General features: G+C 43.9%; 1 protein-coding gene across 2 annotated transcripts in view; it reads left to right on the top strand.

Annotated features, from left to right (window-relative positions):
* Window positions 1-362: 362 nt before the first annotated feature.
* DPF1 (double PHD fingers 1) overlaps window positions 363-20262 on the top strand; it is a 516551-nt gene continuing 496651 nt past the window's right edge. For both annotated transcript variants that reach the window (XM_086938023.1, XM_086938024.1), the window contains exon 1: window positions 363-460. In XM_086938023.1, coding sequence (XP_086794149.1) covers window positions 429-460 — 32 coding nt within the window. In that variant the 5' untranslated portion in view covers window positions 363-428. The remainder of the gene's footprint in view (window positions 461-20262) is intronic.

Consider the following 20262-nt stretch of genomic DNA (forward strand, 5'->3'; position numbering starts at 1 on the left):
GAAAAGCCGCTTACAACAGTGACCTTTTCTTAGGCCTCGAACAGAATCCTCGCATCTACGCTCTGAAGCGTGAATCCCAGCCTGCCAGCACCATTCAGTAGGCCGCTGACCTTACAGTAGAATCCACTGGCCAATCAGGGCACGGAGGAGGTCGGCGCGTCGATCTGTCATCCCTTTGCATGTCGGGAGGTGTTGTCCGACACTCCCTTCCAGTCGCTTCTGTAACCCAGCGTGAAACTACAACATCCAGTACCAAGGAGTGAAACGGCTCATCACACAGACCCCTGATTGGCTACAAGCTTCCCATCACCGTCCCTGATTGGCTGAATCTTCCTAGCGCTGCCCAGAGAATGAATGAAATTGTACAGTAGCTGTCGCTGGAGGTGAGAGCCCGGAATCTGCAGCCGAGTGTATTATACTGTATCAAAATGGCCACAGCCGTCCAGAACCCTCTGAAATCGTAAGTACCTGCTGCGCTACCGCTGGCTTGGTTCGCGATGCATGCACTACAGATCACTGCATACACCGAGCACAGTTCACTGCACCCACTGCACTCTGCATGCACTGCCCAGGGCTCTACAAGCATTGCAAACACTGCACAGAGTAATGTCAGGGAGTCCTGATGTGCACTGCACTCGGGGAACTACAAAAACTGCAAGCAGCGTACCGTAGGGGTGGCATTGATCTATAGGACTGCTGGGGCAGACATTGCATTTTGCAGATACGGCATTTGCTGTAGACAGGAGGACACAAGCGAGAAATTAATTGCACACTATGGGCATGACATACTTTACTTGTTTCTGTACAAAGTGGACCCGTGCACACACCATTTTATGAAAGCGCTATATGCGCATAACGTTTTAAATACAGAGCCACTGAACATGCCGCTACTAATCGAGACACTGCAAACAATGCATCCAGCATGTAAGGGGCACCTGCATGCACTGCAGTCACTGCCCACAGTAGACAGCAAATTGCACTTCATTCAGTGCAGGCAAGACTCTGGAGATAGTGGGTAAATTCTGTAGACTGATCAGCAAACGGCACCGTCTGTGCATAGGGAAGAGGCACTGTATGCGCTGCACATGGTACAACGCTGCACTGCACATTATTAGCGGCGTAGACAGCGCAGACGGCATGCACACCGTATGTCTGGGGCATCCAGCGCACATCACAATGGCACTGCTCAGCACAGCTGCAACCAGCGCGCTTCTCGGCTGCTCCTTCCTGCAGACAGAGCCCGTGCTCTTGGGAAGTGTTCATATATCTTGTGTATGTGGTATGTGTGTGTGTGTGTGTGTAAAAAAAAAAAAAAAAAAATATATATATATATATATATATATATATATATATATATATATATATATATATATATATATAGTCAGCTCACAGCTGGCATTTCTATAGACATGCGCATTAGCTTTATGGATGGAGTCTGTTTAGGAATATTTTAGAACGTATGTCTTTTGCATTGCCTTTGCAGACGTTTACGGATACACAGATCAGCTGTCTCTGCACTGCCCCCTGGAACCCCCGTACTTGCACTCACAGACCCTGCATTCCGCTGTCAGTTGTCTTGTAATTGTATCGGGCACAGAACAGTTCACTTCTGACCTTAGATCCGTTATATAAGTGTCTTTTTGTACATTTCAGAGTTTGGGAATTGCTCTTTTTGGCATCGTTTTATCTCCGATGTCCTTTTTTTCTGCCTTCGCTTTGCATCTTGCACCCGGGCCCATCATATACAGTTTTTTCAGCCTCAGGAATTTTTGGGTACAGTGGGAGTGAGTGAACAATGGCTTTGTTTGTGCAGTGGCATTTTTTCTCAGCATGCTGTCTTTCATATCTCTGACTGCCTGCTTTTGCTGCTCTGTGTTCTCTGGGATGGCTGCACGTCACTGACGACGGAAGCTGCCATTTATAATGAGTTTAAAAGCCTTTCCCCTAAAAATAATCAGCTGTGATGGAGTATGAAATACATCTTCTAAACTACTATCCTTTCTGGTATGGAACAACATTCAATGCGTTGCATCTGCCGTGCAGTTACAATAAACGTGTGTGGCTAAAATCTGTATGTCCCAGACACAGCGATTTGGTTTTCTATGAAAGCTTGGTTTATCCTAGCGCGCTCATCTATAATCTAAAAGTAAGGTGCACTACATGAAAAAAAACTGACCAATCGGACGCCAGTGTTTTGCATATCAGAACGCGTCACGCCCGCCTCTTTCTGGAGACACCTGCTCCTGTAGCCACTGGAGGCGTTGGAAGTTCTACTGGGCATTTTGTAGTTATTTTCTGCACTGTCGTGCAACCCTCCTTTGATGGATGTGCAGGTGCCGGGCCCCGGTTTGTGATGTTGCTAAATAGGCGATGATAGTGTTACTTTAACGTTTATAATGTGTTTGGAGCTGAGCTAATTTCCCTGCAGTATTCAGAGGAAGGGGCCGAGTTAGCCGCGTCCTTTCAGTTGCATCAGTGGCTGGAAAGGGACGTGTTTCTGAGATTAGAGTTTGCAAGCTTGTTTTAAGGGTGCTGGGGTGAGTTTGCTGACGTCTTGGATGAACCTAGGCCTGGGAAGGATGCAGACACTGACTGTAAAGTGTGTGTGTAGTATGGGCATGATGAAACAGCACGTTTAGGAAGACCAGGGACTGCACGATTGCTCTCTTTTAGTGTTACATTTTATATGTTAAAATAAGTACAACACATATTTATGCACTGCCCAGGCATTCTGTAACACGTAGAAACAGGGTGAGGACATACAAATAATTGTGAACTGTTTAATGGTGTGTTAACATTGGTTAAAATTTAAAAAGTAAGCAGAGGAACCCACAATTTACTTTAGGAGACTGAACCAGTACTGCCAAATACCCGAGTTGCTGAATCCCCAAATCTACCTAGTCTTGATTTCACTCCATACCTCTTTCTGCCCTTACCCCCTACACTTCCCGCCTCTAGATCTCACTCTTGCAGATTCTTTTTCATGCCTGCTTGCTTCCATAATCACTGTTTCCCTATCTTTTCCATCCTCTTTCCTCCATTTTCTGTCCTTTCCTTACTCTCGGTCAAAGTCCCATGATGAAAAATTAGTCCTGTCCCTAAACATAAGTGTTGGTGTCTAACCGCAGGGATCCCTGGCAGTCTTGAGGCTGCAATATGCTTGGCGGGACTACCGGGGTCCAGCCAAGCATATTACGAGTTCCCCAAATTGAGCATTGTCTTATAATTATGTGTGAGTTTCTTTAGAGGGCTATGAGAGTGTATATTTGGAAACCAAGTGAGATGACAGCGTCAGAGCTATGATAGGTGCTATTTTGAGGTTCTGTGAGGGTTCATTGTGAAGGATTCGAGGGTTGGTTCTATGGAGTTGTATGACAAGGTCTGATGGGGGTTGGTGTGTTGGGATGACGTGATGGTATGGTAGGGACACTAAAGACTTGTTGGGGATCTATGTGAAGGTATGCTAAAGGCTACTCAGATCTAGGACAGTGTGTACGGGACACCAGGCATGATTTAGATCTTGGCGAATGGGATACTCTGTCACGAACGTGACGCATATCCCGTCCACTGTATTACAGGTGTATTAGATCGTATATCACTTGTAATACGGCAGACGGGATAGCCGTCACGTTTGTGACAGACTATCCCATCAGCCAAGATCTAAATTAGACCCTCTGTGAGGATCCTTTGGAAGCTGTGTGAAGGATTGTTGAGGGTTGTGTAAGGCCCTGTCGAGAGAAATATATAGAGTGACTCACCCCATACTAGCTTACAACGAAACACATCTAAAGAGAACTCACACAACAAAACAGACCAGATATTTCACCAGATGTATCCCAGGACTTGCCACTACCACCAGTATCTCATTTGATACACTTAGATGTAACCCCACAGGGCGATGCGCAAGCCAAATAATCAAGATAAAACTAAAGCATTGGGTAGACCTTTACCACTCGCAGCGCACTTAAAACACATCAAATTACCAACAATAAAACATACATTATATTTATGCTGCACCCAACGAATTACAACTAACGAATACCCTGTTCTGTGGGGGAATCCTTAAAACCAAACCATGAAGATCGTGACTCCAATGACCCTATGAACCCAGATTCTGTCCTCCATTATATGTAATGTAATGTAGCTTGCTTACTTGATGTTAAATGTATGCACACCTCTGTATATATCAACCAAGGTCTTGTTGGGGGTAGGTGAATATCAATTAGGTGCTGGATAAGGGTGTGTTGAGGCTATGCAAGCATCTACAGGGTTTTATGGAGGCTTGTTGTGTGATATGAAGCCAATATGAAGGACCTTTGATGTCTGTGATTATTTTCTATGATACATTGGGGCCTGCAGGTGTTTGTCATTTTTTATTTGATTTTTTGGGGAAATATGTTCTGGCCACTCGACGGCCATTGGGAGGTGTGTTTTTGGTTATTTGCGGTTCTCTAGGTTAACATATGAATCTGCTGTTTATTGGTAGTACAGAGGAATCAAAATCTAGTGCGGTAATTAGCTTTTGGGTATGGTACATTTGCTCTTTCCAGCTGTGATTAAGAAATACTCCCATCAGGCCTTGCAGTAATAGCCTCTGTATTACCGCAGCATTGAGCACTTGAGGCTGAAGTCTCTCTGGTCAGTTTTCCTTCTTAAAAGTCAAGGGACTAACCATCAAGTAAAGATGCAATTTAAAGTACGTCTCAGACCTCACACATTGTTTGATTAAGCTAAAGGCAAGCACGGTATTATTGGATTTTAAAACAACCCCCCATATTGTTGTTCAGCTCTGCAATAATTCTATTATAATAATGAGCACACGAAAATATAATTTGACTATTTGTTGAGCATCTTCTCTGTATATTATAATGTCACCCCCACCCAAAACACAGTGAGTGCCATTTTGATACTATATTTGTAGTCTTGTACATGTATTTATTTACCAACACAGAAGTACAAAATAAGATGAACAGTATTTAAGTAAAATGTATTTAAAGTAACACTAACAGCACTGTGATGGGTTCAGTGTACTTCAGATACATGAAGGTAAAGAACGGGAGTTCTTGCTCTTTAGGGCTTATTGTCTGATTACGAGTTTGGCGGTGCAGGAGCGGGACCGCCACACCGGCATCCCGTTCCTGCCCCGCCAAACCTGTGTGCTCCGCCTGTCAGATTATGACTTTTTCAGTCACTGGCGGGCGGTTCTTTGGTGTTCTTACGGCGGTACCTATGAAATAGGCACCGCAATGGGAACATCAAGGTCAGTACCTGCACAACATGTACTGGTGCAGTCCATGCCGCGCAGGTATTGGGGTGCATGCACACAGGGGGCACAACATGTGCACCTCCGCATGCTCCCCTTGGCCCTGAGGGAACACACGTCCCTAGAGGGCCGCCTTTGTTTCCTCTCCGCCATGGTTTTCATGGTGGAGGAACCGCTATGAAAACCGTTGTGGAGAGGAAACTCGTAATATGCTTGGCTGGACCCTGGCGGTCCCGCCAAGCATATTGCAGCCTTAAGACCGCCACACTACCGCCAGGGATCTCTGGCTGGTGCAGCAGTGCAATGGCAGTCCGATCGCCCAAGTCATAATAAAGCGGTTGGACCACAGGTGCGGTGGTGGCTAGACTACCACCACTGTGCCCCTGCAAGTCTGGAGGTCCTCGGTCCACCAGACGCGTAATCAGGCCCTTAGTATGAGGAATGATAACTTTTTCCGGTGTGCTTGCGTATTTTACCCACCACTCAAAAAAAACATAAACATAAGTGTTGGTGTCTAACCGCAGGGATCCCTGGCAGTCTTGAGGCTGCAATATGCTTGGCGGGACTACCGGGGTCCAGCCAAGCATATTACGAGTTCCCCAAATTGAGCATTGTCTTATAATTATGTGTGAGTTTCTTTAGAGGGCTATGAGAGTGTATATTTGGAAACCAAGTGAGATGACAGCGTCAGAGCTATGATAGGTGCTATTTTGAGGTTCTGTGAGGGTTCATTGTGAAGGATTCGAGGGTTGGTTCTATGGAGTTGTATGACAAGGTCTGATGGGGGTTGGTGTGTTGGGATGACGTGATGGTATGGTAGGGACACTAAAGACTTGTTGGGGATCTATGTGAAGGTATGCTAAAGGCTACTCAGATCTAGGACAGTGTGTACGGGACACCAGGCATGATTTAGATCTTGGCGAATGGGATACTCTGTCACGAACGTGACGCATATCCCGTCCACTGTATTACAGGTGTATTAGATCGTATATCACTTGTAATACGGCAGACGGGATAGCCGTCACGTTTGTGACAGACTATCCCATCAGCCAAGATCTAAATTAGACCCTCTGTGAGGATCCTTTGGAAGCTGTGTGAAGGATTGTTGAGGGTTGTGTAAGGCCCTGTCGAGAGAAATATATATAGTGACTCACCCCATACTAGCTTACAACGAAACACATCTAAAGAGAACTCACACAACAAAACAGACCAGATATTTCACCAGATGTATCCCAGGACTTGCCACTACCAACAGTATCTCATTTGATACACTTAGATGTAACCCCACAGGGCGATGCGCAAGCCAAATAATCAAGATAAAACTAAAGCATTGGGTAGACCTTTGCCACTCGCAGCGCACTTAAAACACATCAAATTACCAACAATAAAACATACATTATATTTATGCTGCACCCGACGAATTACAACTAACGAATACCCTGTTCTGTGGGGGAATCCTTAAAACCAAACCATGAAGATCGTGACTCCAATGACCCTATGAACCCAGATTCTGTCCTCCATTATATGTAATGTAATGTAGCTTGCTTACTTGATGTTAAATGTATGCACACCTCTGTATATATCAACCAAGGTCTTGTTGGGGGTAGGTGAATATCAATTAGGTGCTGGATAAGGGTGTGTTGAGGCTATGCAAGCATCTACAGGGTTTTACGGAGGCTTGTTGTGTGATATGAAGCCAATATGAAGGACCTTTGATGTCTGTGATTATTTTCTATGATACATTGGGGCCTGCAGGTGTTTGTCATTTTTTATTTGATTTTTTGGGGAAATATATTCTGGCCACTCGACGGCCATTGGGAGGTGTGTTTTTGGTTATTTGCGGTTCTCTAGGTTAACATATGAATCTGCTGTTTATTGGTAGTACAGAGGAATCAAAATCTAGTGCGGTAATTAGCTTTTGGGTATGGTACATTTGCTCTTTCCAGCTGTGATTAAGAAATACTCCCATCAGGCCTTGCAGTAATAGCCTCTGTATTACCGCAGCATTGAGCACTTGAGGCTGAAGTCTCTCTGGTCAGTTTTCCTTCTTAAAAGTCAAGGGACTAACCATCAAGTAAAGATGCAATTTAAAGTACGTCTCAGACCTCACACATTGTTTGATTAAGCTAAAGGCAAGCACGGTATTATTGGATTTTAAAACAACCCCCCATATTGTTGTTCAGCTCTGCAATAATTCTATTATAATAATGAGCACACGAAAATATAATTTGACTATTTGTTGAGCATCTTCTCTGTATATTATAATGTCACCCCCACCCAAAACACAGTGAGTGCCATTTTGATACTATATTTGTAGTCTTGTACATGTATTTATTTACCAACACAGAAGTACAAAATAAGATGAACAGTATTTAAGTAAAATGTATTTAAAGTAACACTAACAGCACTGTGATGGGTTCAGTGTACTTCAGATACATGAAGGTAAAGAACGGGAGTTCTTGCTCTTTAGGGCTTATTGTCTGATTACGAGTTTGGCGGTGCAGGAGCGGGACCGCCACACCGGCATCCCGTTCCTGCCCCGCCAAACCTGTGTGCTCCGCCTGTCAGATTATGACTTTTTCAGTCACTGGCGGGCGGTTCTTTGGTGTTCTTACGGCGGTACCTATGAAATAGGCACCGCAATGAGAACATCAAGGTCAGTACCTGCACAACATGTACTGGTGCAGTCCATGCCGCGCAGGTATTGGGGTGCATGCACACAGGGGGCACAACATGTGCACCTCCGCATGCTCCCCTTGGCCCTGAGGGAACACACGTCCCTAGAGGGCCGCCTTTGTTTCCTCTCCGCCATGGTTTTCATGGTGGAGGAACCGCTATGAAAACCGTTGTGGAGAGGAAACTCGTAATATGCTTGGCTGGACCCTGGCGATCCGCCAAGCATATTGCAGCCTTAAGACCGCCACTCTACCGCCAGGGAGCTCTGGCTGTTGCAGCAGTGCAATGGCAGACCGATCGCCCAAGTCCACATAAAGCGGTTGGACCACAGGTGCGGTGGTGGCTGGACTACCACCACTGCGCCCCTGCAAGTCTGGAGGTCTTCGGTCCACCAGACTAGTAATCAGGCCCTTAGTATCAGGAATGATAACTTTTTCTGGGGTGCTTGCGTATTTTACCCTCTACTCAAAGTAATTTTTCCTGTGACCCAACAATGCAGCAAAATAGTAGACTGCTCAAGTATTTTATATGTATATTTTATTGTGATTGGTTTTGAATGTAGTCATTTAAAAGGCACTCATTGTTGAAAAAGCAATTTCATTAGGGTGACCAGAATTTTAAAGCCAAAAACTGGGACATTTCACAAAAATAGAAGAAGGACTACAATTTTAAATCTAGCCATGAGAGCACTCCTCAGCAGAGAATTACAGAACAAGCAGTAAGAACATACATAACATTTAATGTTTAAACCCAGTAACTTGCCTGTTAATTACTTTCTTTTCTTGAAACAACTGCTAACTTTCCCTGCTTTATAAAACATAAAAAACACTTCCCTCCATTTTCAGTTGCCACTCTCTAAAAACAGGGAAATGAGCTAAATTTCTTGAAATTTGCTGGGACAGCTGGTTAAAAACGGGGACCGTCCTGGCAAAACGGGGACGCCTGGTCACCCTAAATTTCATCCTTGCATTAATAGAAACAGTGCATTTACAAAACATAACGTTTCTTTTAGTTTCTTCAGCTGGGAGTTGCCCACATTTCATAGCTGGTTTAAGGACAGAGGTCTTGGATATCCTTGTTTGTTGGCACAGTGTACAGTGGCCTTGGTTGTGTTATCGTTTCTGTGTTCATTGCTTTGGGGTGCTGGGCACATGGTTCAAAATATAAAGGAGGGTCCCAAAATGCCTTCAAGATTTTTCATTAAGAGCTCGATAGCTCCTGATTGGACCTAGCTGTTTTAGGAGTAGCAAAAGTGCCAGTACCCCGGCTGCTTTTAGGTTCTGCTCTACGAATTTCTATTTCGACCCGGCTATGGTGTGACTTTTTATTGACTGTCATTCTGGATCGTACCTTTAGATCTGCGATGTACAGTCTCGAACAATCACCAACATTTTGACCAACATTTGATGTGATTTGATTCAATAATTTCCTGTTGCTTTCATGGCCCTAGGGCAAAAATGTGCAGGGCAGGCTATAGAAAGCAGTACCAGATATTTTTGTTCCTCATCTCACTTCCTATCTTTTGGCATTGTTGGGGGTTGTGAGCACCGACATGCGCTTTTGGGGACCAGGACTTACTTTCACCAGTTGACTTTAACCCAGAGCTGGATAGAGAAAGGCAGAAAACAAAGACGGGAGATGGGAGTGATAAAATGAAAAATCAGGAATGTAGAATAAATTGCAAGAGCGCGATAATGAGAGAGGAAATGTAGGGTGGTGAGAGAAAGTGGCATGGGGTGGAATCATCCTTGATATTTGGCAACCCCAGCATTCGACAGCAATGCAGCAGGACCCTAAGAAAAAAATTGTGCACTTCTTTTTTTTATGTATTATATTATTTAAAATTAAGGAATCGAATCTTGAAGCATTTTCCACGCGCCTTTAGGGTATGAGCAGGATGGAGAAAATTATAGTTATTTTCCATTGGTATTGTGCCCTGATCATGGACCTTCAAAGATGCCTCATATGCAACCAGGAAGGAACAGTTGATAGCAATGTGGCTGCAATTGTGAATTTTCGATGGGCTGCCTAGTCGGTGAGAAGAAAGTCATTTTTGCCTCTCTGCCTCATGAATGCATAATTTAGCTCCATAGAATTTGTCATGACGCTGGGCCAAGACTTCAATCCAGCACTGCAATTTCCAGTACTGTAAATGAACTCCTATTACAAAGCAAGATACAGAGGCACGATCAAAGGCGGCGTGCTTTCATGTAGAGACAATGCCCCGCTATCCGCTAGGACAATATAGTATGCAGACCGATACAGTCAGGATAATGTTTGCCCTTCAGAGAGACCAGCTGCCAGAATGTGGTGGGGGTAGTGTCCATAAAGAGCAATGCTTACAAGTTCAAGGGTGCTCCTCAAGGCAGGTAGATGTCAGAACCCCACCACATAGAAATGATCCTGCAAGATTACCACAGATTGTTGCATCAGGTGCAGAAATCTGCGTGCAACCTGAGTGGCACTGTTTTGAATCCCAGTGGAGCCTACATTGTCAACATCTTCATGACGAAAATAAAGTAAGCTCCATCGTGTTTGTTGATATCAAGGCCTACTGCTTGCAATGGTACAGACTACAAGCCTGTGGAAGCACCTAACTGCAACTGAGAAATTGTTGGTCTTCCACTGCGAGCCTAAGACCTTCCGCTTTTGATACATTTTGTTAGCACCTATGAGAAAATCCACTTTGAAAATAAATATTTTAATATTTGTGGCTAAAAGTTAGAGTAGCGATTTATTCATTTAATTGAGATAGCAATTTTTAAAAAGATTTTCTGTAGTCGATACTTTTTTGCATCTTGTCAACCACTTTGACTGCAGTAGTTTCTAGTAGTTTATTTTGTGCATCATCCCAGTGTGCACTTGTGGAGCCATGCTTTGCATCGAGGAAGGATACCACAACAATGTATAGCATATAGAATGTGCCTAGAGCTGGATTGCCTCTATGCGCTTGGACCTTAGGGCCTGTGAATGTCTTAGGTTTGAAGGCACTTGAGGCTAATGTCTATTGTAGCAGTGGAAGATCCAAACACCACCTGACCATAGCAGTCATGCCTGCTCAGTGGGAGAACTAGAGCTGTGCTAGTTAGTGTCAAAAAGTTAGCAGTGCAAGAATGCGCCTACTTTCTTTGCCCAGGAGAGAGAACTGGAAAATTTAAGGAATGATTGAAAATGTATCTGTTCATCCAATAATCACTTAATATGTTTCTTATCCTTGACAGGTCTTTGATAGTCCACTTTTGTTCTGTGTTTATTTGTGAGGTTGCTTTATGCACATTGCCAAGAAGATCTGTGGATGTCCACTCTACAAAGTAAAAAACAATAAAACATGCTTGCCTACTCTACAGTCTACAAGACTAAGGAGTTAGGTCCTGGTAGGGTACGTGGTAGACTGGACCCTATTAAACCGTAAATCACAAAAAAGTGCCTACACCCGACATTCTTCACCAACATTATATATATGGATGGGACAAGCGCAGTGTGTGAGTTTGACCCAGTATTTTTATTTATACCTATTTACTTTATCAACATTTTTTATACCTTTTTCAAAATTTCACCAAAAAGGAAAATACATTCAAAATATTTACATTACAGTACATGACTATTTACAACCACATATTTACATTTGAAATTGGCTGAGGTAGGTCTAAAAAAGAACTATTTTGTGTTCAACAAACAATTTTACATGCAAGTGAAGGGGACTGCCATGGGATGCCCTTATGCACCAGAAATGGCAGTCCTCTTCATTGCACAATATGAAGAAAAGTATGTGGAAACAAATAATCCATTCAAAAAACCACAAAAAGCAATGCTGGCGCTATATAGATGACATCTGGCTCCTGTGGCAGGGGAGCCAGGTGGATCTATTGGCGTTCCATGGGTGGCTAAATGCCAGACATATGGACATTAAGTTTTCTATTGAACACAGTACGATCCGCATGACCTTTCTTGATGTGGAACTAATATGTGATGGAGGACATCTTAAATCATCTTTGTACAAAAAAAGAGACGGACAAAAACACGATCTTGCATCACAGGAGCTATCATCCGAGGAGCCTAAAAGCAAATCTCCCGTATGGCCAGCTGCTAAGAATAAGGCGTAATTGAACTGAGATTAGCGATTATGATGATCATGCCAAGACATTTTGCAGCGAAATGATACATAGAGGATATCCTAAAAAAATATTGAAACACTCCTCTAAAAGGGCACGGTTCACTCCACGTGAATGCCTGCTAGAAATCAAACCAAAGAAAGAACTAGACAGATTGGTCTGCGTCACCACGTTCAGCCCAGACACACATAAAATGCGACAGGATGTACTCAATAACTGGCACCTCTTAGAGGGACTAGAATGTGCATTTCCGCGACCAATTTTTGCATACAAAAAGAATTTGAGTGTAGGCCAACAGATTGTAAAGGCCGATATCACTCCCCCTATTAAAAAAAAAGAGCGATCTACTTGCCCAGTGGAATATGAAACCTGTGAAAGGCCACCACAAGTGTGGGAATTGTGTGGCTTGTCCTAATACCATTGTGGGCAAAGAATTTGAACATTGTGGAACTAAGTGGAAACATCATATGTTTACAAACTGCAGGACAAGGAATGTCGTATACGTGGTAGAATGCCCGTTTAGAAAAATCTATATTGGTAAAACTAACCAACAGGTTAATCTAAGGATTAGCTAACACCGATCGCGAATTAAGAAAAAAGTCATGAAGGCCCCTGTGGTTGAGCACTTTGTGGAGAAAAACCATAGTGAAAACGATTTTAAATGGTCTGTCCTTTTTTCAATAACTCAAGAAAAGAGACCGGTGGACGTTGACCGAGCATATTGCAAAAAGAGGCATATCTAATCCTAAAGTTTAACTGTACACTGACGGGACTTAATAGCTTGACAGAAATATCAAGAATTTAAAAATGTAATAACGTTTTTGGCCAGAATTTGCGTTTTTCACTTGCATTGATTGTCTATGGCCCGTACATGAACCTATGGAACAAATATCTAGGGGTGTTCACCCATAATGACTGCGCAATGAATTGTAAACTACATGACCCAGAATTCATCCTTTTGGAGTTTTTTAATAATTAAAAGATTCGGAGGTGTGGGCGTAATTAGGTAAAAACCATAGCTAAGAAACATAAAAACTGACTGTGCAGAATGCTTGGATAATCTCTGTAGGATTTATCGCGGTGTTCCCTGATGTTTGTGTTAAACAAACTACATGGACCATAACTCTGAGCTAGAGATCACATGATATGAACTAGGTATTCCAAAATGGCTGCTGCACCAGAAGTGTAAGAGGATTGATGTCTGAGAATACGAGTGGTAGCAGCAGGTAAGCCATGGCTCTGACGGCTTTTAGCTCCCCAAAATGACCAATAAGCATGCCAGAATATAATTCCCCCCTTTTAATCATTTTTAGGGTCGAGTTAATATAGTTAAAGAAAAGCGGCCATTCAAGGTGAGGGAGGAGCCAGCATACAAGCAGGTATGTTGTGGTACACACTTTAAACTTGCTTCAATTATCGTGTTTATGGTGCGATATTCTTTTAGAAGTGTTTTCCGATTCAGATTGTACTGGGCACACACGGCAATGAAATAAAAGAAAATCCTCATGCTGCATTTTGAATATCGACTTCATGCACAAGTAAAGGTATGATAGACAGTATATTGATTCAAGATAATGCCGACAGTATATTGATTCAAGATAATGCCCCAAACATGGTTGGAAGCATGCACCTTTAATATACGCCCGCACTCTCTCTTTGTTAGAATCTTCAAGTGAAATTACAATACAACACCGCCTGACAGCGACGTCCATCACCTTGAGCTCTGTTTAAAAGGTATGAACATACCAGGTTATCCCCCTTTTGAAATTCTCAATAAAACCTGATCCCACCCCTAAAAACAACTTCTCTCTCATTGCAGATAATGAGATAACGCCCCGTTGTTTGAAAGGTTCTCTCCTTGAATAAAATAGGCTGATTTGAAGCCTCTTTTCGTTTTGTTGACTTACAAGGTAAATAACCAAATAAAGACAGGTACTTCCTTCAGAAAATGAATTGTGCAAAACATGATATAGGAGTAGATAGCAATCTAGTAATAAATCTTAAATGTCTTTCTGCATTCTATACAGAAAACTGACAAAGCCCTGATGACAGTCCGGGAACTGGTTTCCCTGGACTAGAAACGCGTCGGCACACCAGAAGGAGCAAGCAATATCACTAAGAGTTTTTTAATCAGTCAAGGCTGATTTATAAGTTATTTCCATCTTTTGGCTTTGCTCCTTTGTTTTGACTTTGTCTTTTTCCTTTGATTGTGATTGATTTGATTTAATGAAATTATACATTTTTAATGTGTATTTGTAAAAAGTTTTGTTTGTGGAATGTATGAAATTTGTAATATGTGGTTGTAAATAGTCATGTACTGTAATGTAAATATTATGAATGTATTTTCCTTTTTGGTGAAATTTTGAAAAAGGTATAACAAAATGTTGATAAAGTAAATAGGTATAAATAAAAATACCAGGTCAAACTCATACACTGCGCTTGTCCCATCCATATAAATAATTTTGGTGAAGAATGTCGGGTGTAGGCACTTTTTTGTGATTTACTCTACAGTCTACGGCATGGGTACTTGGAAACATTTTCCCAGGGACCAAAGAGTTTGGGCTGGAATAGTGACCATTGATGCCAGCAGTGTGGCGGTCAAGGGGTCAGAGGGCGGTAAGGTAGATGTAAGTGACGTGAAGCGTGTACATCTAGTGACTGAACTGCATATTGTGAAAACAGAAAACCTACATCAATCCTTGCAACCCACTTGCCTAAATTGTGTGATCCTAGGCAGTTGTTTTATTTCACTTTCTCTCCTTCTTCATCATTATAACATATAAGAGAACCTCAAAATGCTTGACTTTAGGATGTGCGCTGTACAAAACCTGCTGTAAAATCTTTGATTTAATAAACTATAATGTTATGTATAATAGCAACCGAGGCCACCCAAAGGGTGTACAAAACAACTGACTTGCCTCTTAGTTCACTATTGACATTCTTGTCAGTGTGAGTGGGGGTGGTGGGGGGGAAGCAAGAATGCTTCTAAGTCATGTTTAAAAAAGCTAAAAAAAAATGCTTCCCAATGCACTGATATAATCTGATGTACTAAGGTGAAAAGGTTCAAATGTTAATGAAATATAGTTTTTGAATTTTGAGCAGACGTTATCATATTTGTACACTATTGCTGAAAGATATCTAAAAAAATGAAGGTGTTCCTAAAGTTAAGAGGTGCAGAACACCCTCTTTTCTTTTACTTTGGTTAACCTATAAATAAATACTTGCCCGTTTATAGTCAAATAACCAGAAGCTTGGTGCGGGCGTGCAGCTTTGGTAACGTTATACATTCTTAGAAAAGGCACATTTCGCAGCCGAATAGAACACTGCAAATTTGCATTGCTAACGAAAAAAAATGCTGCATCACAATTCAGTTGGAGTGCAGTGGGATCGACTGAAGTCATTTCCGTACGGATGTGATGCTGTAAAGCGCGCAATGGGAACAATGGTAGGGCAGAGGCGCAACTAGAGCCAAATTTCGGGGGGGGCTAAGAAAAAAATTCGGGGGGGGGCTGAACCTTTAATCAGTAGGCAGAGTGGGGCTGCAGGGGCTCTTAGAAGGGGTGCAAGGCCTAATTAACATTCAAATGGTCTTTTAAAGACCTGTTAAACGTTCGGGTGCGGCTCTGTGTGTGCCCGGGATCTGTCTCATCCCGGGCTGCCACACACGACGGGGGGGGCTGAAGCCCGGTGAGTTCAATGGGTGTTGCGCGCCTGTGGTAGGGGGAGAGAAAGCAAACAGTGAGCACGCGGGCTGAGTGGCTCAGGTGCTCCCACTGCTACTCAGGATTGCGAGGCGCCGCGTGCGGTGGTGTTTACCTGAACGTCAGCATTTGCGAGAGCATTCCAACCAAGTGCATTGTTTTGTAGACATCGTTTTTTCACCATGTCTGCTCTGGGTACTGACATAATAACTGATCTGTTTCATTATTTGTAGGCCCAGTGCTTGTTATGAGCAATGTTTTGGGCTTTTTGCAGAACCGCATTGTGCGTGGCGACAACTACTGACTGACATTAGGGAGAGAGGTTTATGACCGGGCACTGCCAAGGTTGTATGAGGCTTAATTAGGAATACTGAACTGCGGGTCCTCATTATTAACAGTGCCTGTTTTCTCCTGAGAAGTGTTGGTACTCTCCCATTAAATGTATTGCATCAGTGCTGAGAGGTGCAGGTACTCTCCCCTTCAGATTAACCCCTTGGCCGCGGCGGTAATTCCGCCGCAGCGCTAGGCGGGGAGGGGGGCTTCGCGGTGCCGCCATGCTCGTGACGGAACCACTCCGTCACGAGCCGCGGTGGCGCTGTGCTTGTGACGGAATGGTTCCGTCACGGCCCGCCCGCTCAATGAAATGCTCAGCGCAGGCGCGAAATCAGCGCTGCGCAGGCGTGCCGGCCGGGCAGTGACGGAACCATTCAATCACCAGCACAGCACCACCGTGGCTCGTGACGGAATGGTTCCGTCACGAGCATGCAAGGGGTTAAAGAAGTAAAAGTACTCAGTACTGGACAGTACCGGACCGTTTAAAGCACTAGTTATATGAGCAGCACCATTGAGGCAAAATGGCAGGTGAGGTCTATGAGATGCTGGGAGTGGTGCGCCAAGGCAGAGACCTTCTTACCACCATAGATCCCCGATGTGTCGTATAAAGCCATAATTTAATAATTTTATATAGTGGCAACCAAGCAGCGGCAGACACTTCATTTGTCCTTATTTGAATATGGAAAACAGAGAAAACAACTCCAAACAAGCATTGGAAAACTCTGTCTGGCTAGGGCAAGCTGGTGCAATGGTTACACTTCATTGCATTTGTTTATTGCAATCATGTGCCACAAAATAAAAAAAACACAAGAAAGAATGCTGCGCCTAAACATGGTGGCCATCATAATCAGTACATATAATTTTGTTAGAGCAGTCTGGGTGCTTCTAAGTCGGCAGGTGTACTTAAACAGGATTGAAACTATTTTGGTTTTAATGCACATAACAGGAAAATGTTTTTGTTATTGGCACAATGAAGGGCATACTATTTATATAATTTGAATTTCTGTCACTCAAAGACATTTTAAACACACAAGGATGACTATGGAAATAAAAAGGGTGAAATATAAAGAAAAAAACCTGGAAAATTTTGACCCTGTCGCTGATCTGAGGCAGATGTGCACATGTGGTAAGAAAACACTGTAAATCACAGTGCAATAGAGTGAGTGACTGAATGGGCTGACCCACTAGCCAGTGCAGTATGCTTTGCTGCACAGACTCATAAAGTGAACAGCAATTCAGCAGACCAGTGGTTGAAAAGGTCAGCAGACCAGTGGTTGAAAAGGACTGATCCAAAGCACCTCTATATATGTACATATGTATGCATTTTGTATATTTTTAGGTCTCGGCCTGCGAAAGACTGCGCACATGCACAGTCTCGCTGGCGAGACTTAATGGGTTAGAGTGAACATCACTAGCGAGGTTAAGCCCCGCCCCTCTTCTCTATTGGCTGGCCTCCTAAACGGTGGCCAGCCATTGGAGAAGAGGTCCTAGTGATGTTCTTCTTTCGATCTAAGCCCTGTCCTTTTCAGATTGGGGGGGGTGTTTTTGACTTTCTTTCTACATTCTTTGATGTTTTTAGGTCTCCGACTACGAAAGACTGTGCACATGCGCAGTCGAGCTGGTGAAGACCTAAAAACATCAAAGGATGTAAACCACAGACAAAAAACACGCCCCCCAGTCTGAAATGCGGCGGTAGGCAAGTGATTGATGCTTCATATTGTTTTCTACAGTTAGTCCACAGCGATTAAAGAGAGTTTATCATTCTGGTCAGAGCTGCTGACTATTAAGCGAGGGAGCTGGTTCAAATCTTAATATTCCAAGAACGGGCGCCAGTATCTACTATTAACCAGTGCCACAGGCACGCAACGGCGTTGCAATTTTGTGCCCTAAGATGTCACGCAACTTTGTAGCAATGGATTGTTCACGTTCGCCTCGTACCTTGATAAAGCGTTAAGATGTTAAAACCTGCTTGGCGGGTCCGGGAGACCTTTGCTGCGGTGTGTGCTTTCCGTGCCATCGCCGACCCCCACCCCTCCACCATCCTTCGTTAGCTCTGCCGCCAACCGACCACTGCCCGGGTTGGGGGCTGGAAAAGAGGGGATGGGGCAAGGCTCCCGGTGTTTGGTCATACCCCGCTTGGGCGGGGGGCATAGTTGGACCCGTGCCCTGCATCGCAGATCGGCGGCAACCACCCGGAGGGTCCTAAGCCCGCGGGTGCCAGCGAGCTGTGAGACTGCCGGGCTAGTCACCTCGGTGATGGTTGTGGGGGATGGGGCGCGGGCCTTGCACAGGGGCTGCTGCTTTCGGGCACAGTTCTGCCTAGTGTTCAGCATGTTTGGTGCAGGGTATCGATCTTCCGCTGCTCGTTCCTTGCTGGCAGCAGGGCACGTTTTCTCCGTCCTGGTAGAGCGGCGCTGCCCCGGTTTCCAGCCTTGTGGGGAGCCCAACAGGCGGAGATGGCTGTGGGTAGAGTGAAGCGGCTTCGGTGACCGGATACATGCAGCTCCGGCGGGGCCCCAGCTGGAGGTAATCACACAATGTGCAAGAGTCAAGGGCGATAATGTATGCCTCTTTTGCTATATATTTGGCCAAAAACTTGTACGCTCGACAGGCACTGCGTCGGCTTTCTAGTTTTGGTTGACCATTGCAAACAAATTCGTTTGGCACTCTTTGTACTATGAGGCAAGTTTAGGCCCTGTCCAAAAGAAAGAGGGCAGGGAACAAATATATAAGCTGCTTACCTCGTGCAGGTCACCCAGGGCCCATTTCTGTGGGATCGAGTTGGGGTGTTGCGAGCTTCGGCAGTAGAGCGTGATTTTCACCCGGGGCCTAGTTCATTGGGGTTAGATTGACTTCACTTTATAATCAGCTGATTTGAGGAATGTAAACTGCTGCTCTGTTACTGCTCGTTTGTATGGGCTAACGGCTAGGGCGGTAGACTCTAATGCGGGGGAGCTGAAGAACCGGGTTCGAGTCTGGTGAGGAGAGTGAAGTCAATATGAGTAATGGCTCCTCATAAATTTAAGGGCTCGTCGAGTACAATCTGTGTGAATTCTCATTCTCGCAAGAGTTGCGGGGTCATCGGTCATCTTTGGAGGCTTGGACTTCTCGTAATCTCCCCCATACAGTCTGTAATGCAATAGACGTTCATGTAAAGCGCGGTATAAAACGCAAAAAGGCTGTCAAATAACTATCTCTACGCCCCCGCTCAGGCCATTGGTTCTTTACTTGTGTGGTTAATCTGCGGGCGAAGGCATGGAATGCGAGGTTCCTGCTGTCTTTCCACCGTGTCCGATGCGGAATGTTGTTAATTAGGCACAGCTGTTGGTGGTGCTTGCCTCAAAGGATTGGGGTTAGCTTGACTTGAAATCTCTTGGTTCATTACCCATGGTTTTAATGCTGAGGGCATTACATATTTACACAGCATGCTTGATCCGGTTGTCTCGCGGTTTGGCTGAGCACCTACCCCTATGATGGCTAATTGCCCAGTGTGCCTGCAGCTGGAATTCTGTGTGGGTCTGTGTGTTTGTGTGTGGCATTTGCGAGAGATTAAGCTATTGGCATTGTAAATGACAATGCCATTTATCTGTTTTCAAAACCAACACATAAATAACATTTTGTCATTTACAATGCCAATAGCTCTAACTTTTGCAAAGGCGAGACCGTTGCATTGTAAATGCTTGTTTAATTAGATGATGCTAGCAAGACAGCTAAAGTTGTCTCTAGGCCAGACCAATAAATTGACCGAGGTGCTAATTGGGCATTGGATAATGATGTCAATTTGTCAAAGGAAGTGAGGTCCCAACCCCATCATACTCGTCACTTTAATGGGGATACTTTTATTTTTCTATAAAAACTGGGTACTCTGTTTGTGTTGGTATGTGTGTAGTGAACAGTGTAAGTGTTCATATATATACAATATGTTTATATCTATCTGTTTGTTTGTTACTCCAAAGCAACAGGGAATGTTTGAGGTGATAGATGAGCTCACATTTGGAAAGAATGTATGCATTTATAAACATTTAGTCACATTTAGTCAAATCTGCCTAAAGGAGTTAGAAATGTACTGAGATGAAATGTATATCGATCGATTTCAAAGATTACTTTTTTGAAAGCTCCTTTGTGATTGTTTCTTGCTCAGTTACGAAACAAAATGTACCTCACAGAAAAGCTTGGT

Source organism: Lissotriton vulgaris, chromosome 9 (assembly GCF_964263255.1).
Source record: "Lissotriton vulgaris chromosome 9, aLisVul1.2, whole genome shotgun sequence".
Classification (NCBI taxonomy): domain Eukaryota; kingdom Metazoa; phylum Chordata; class Amphibia; order Caudata; family Salamandridae; genus Lissotriton; species Lissotriton vulgaris.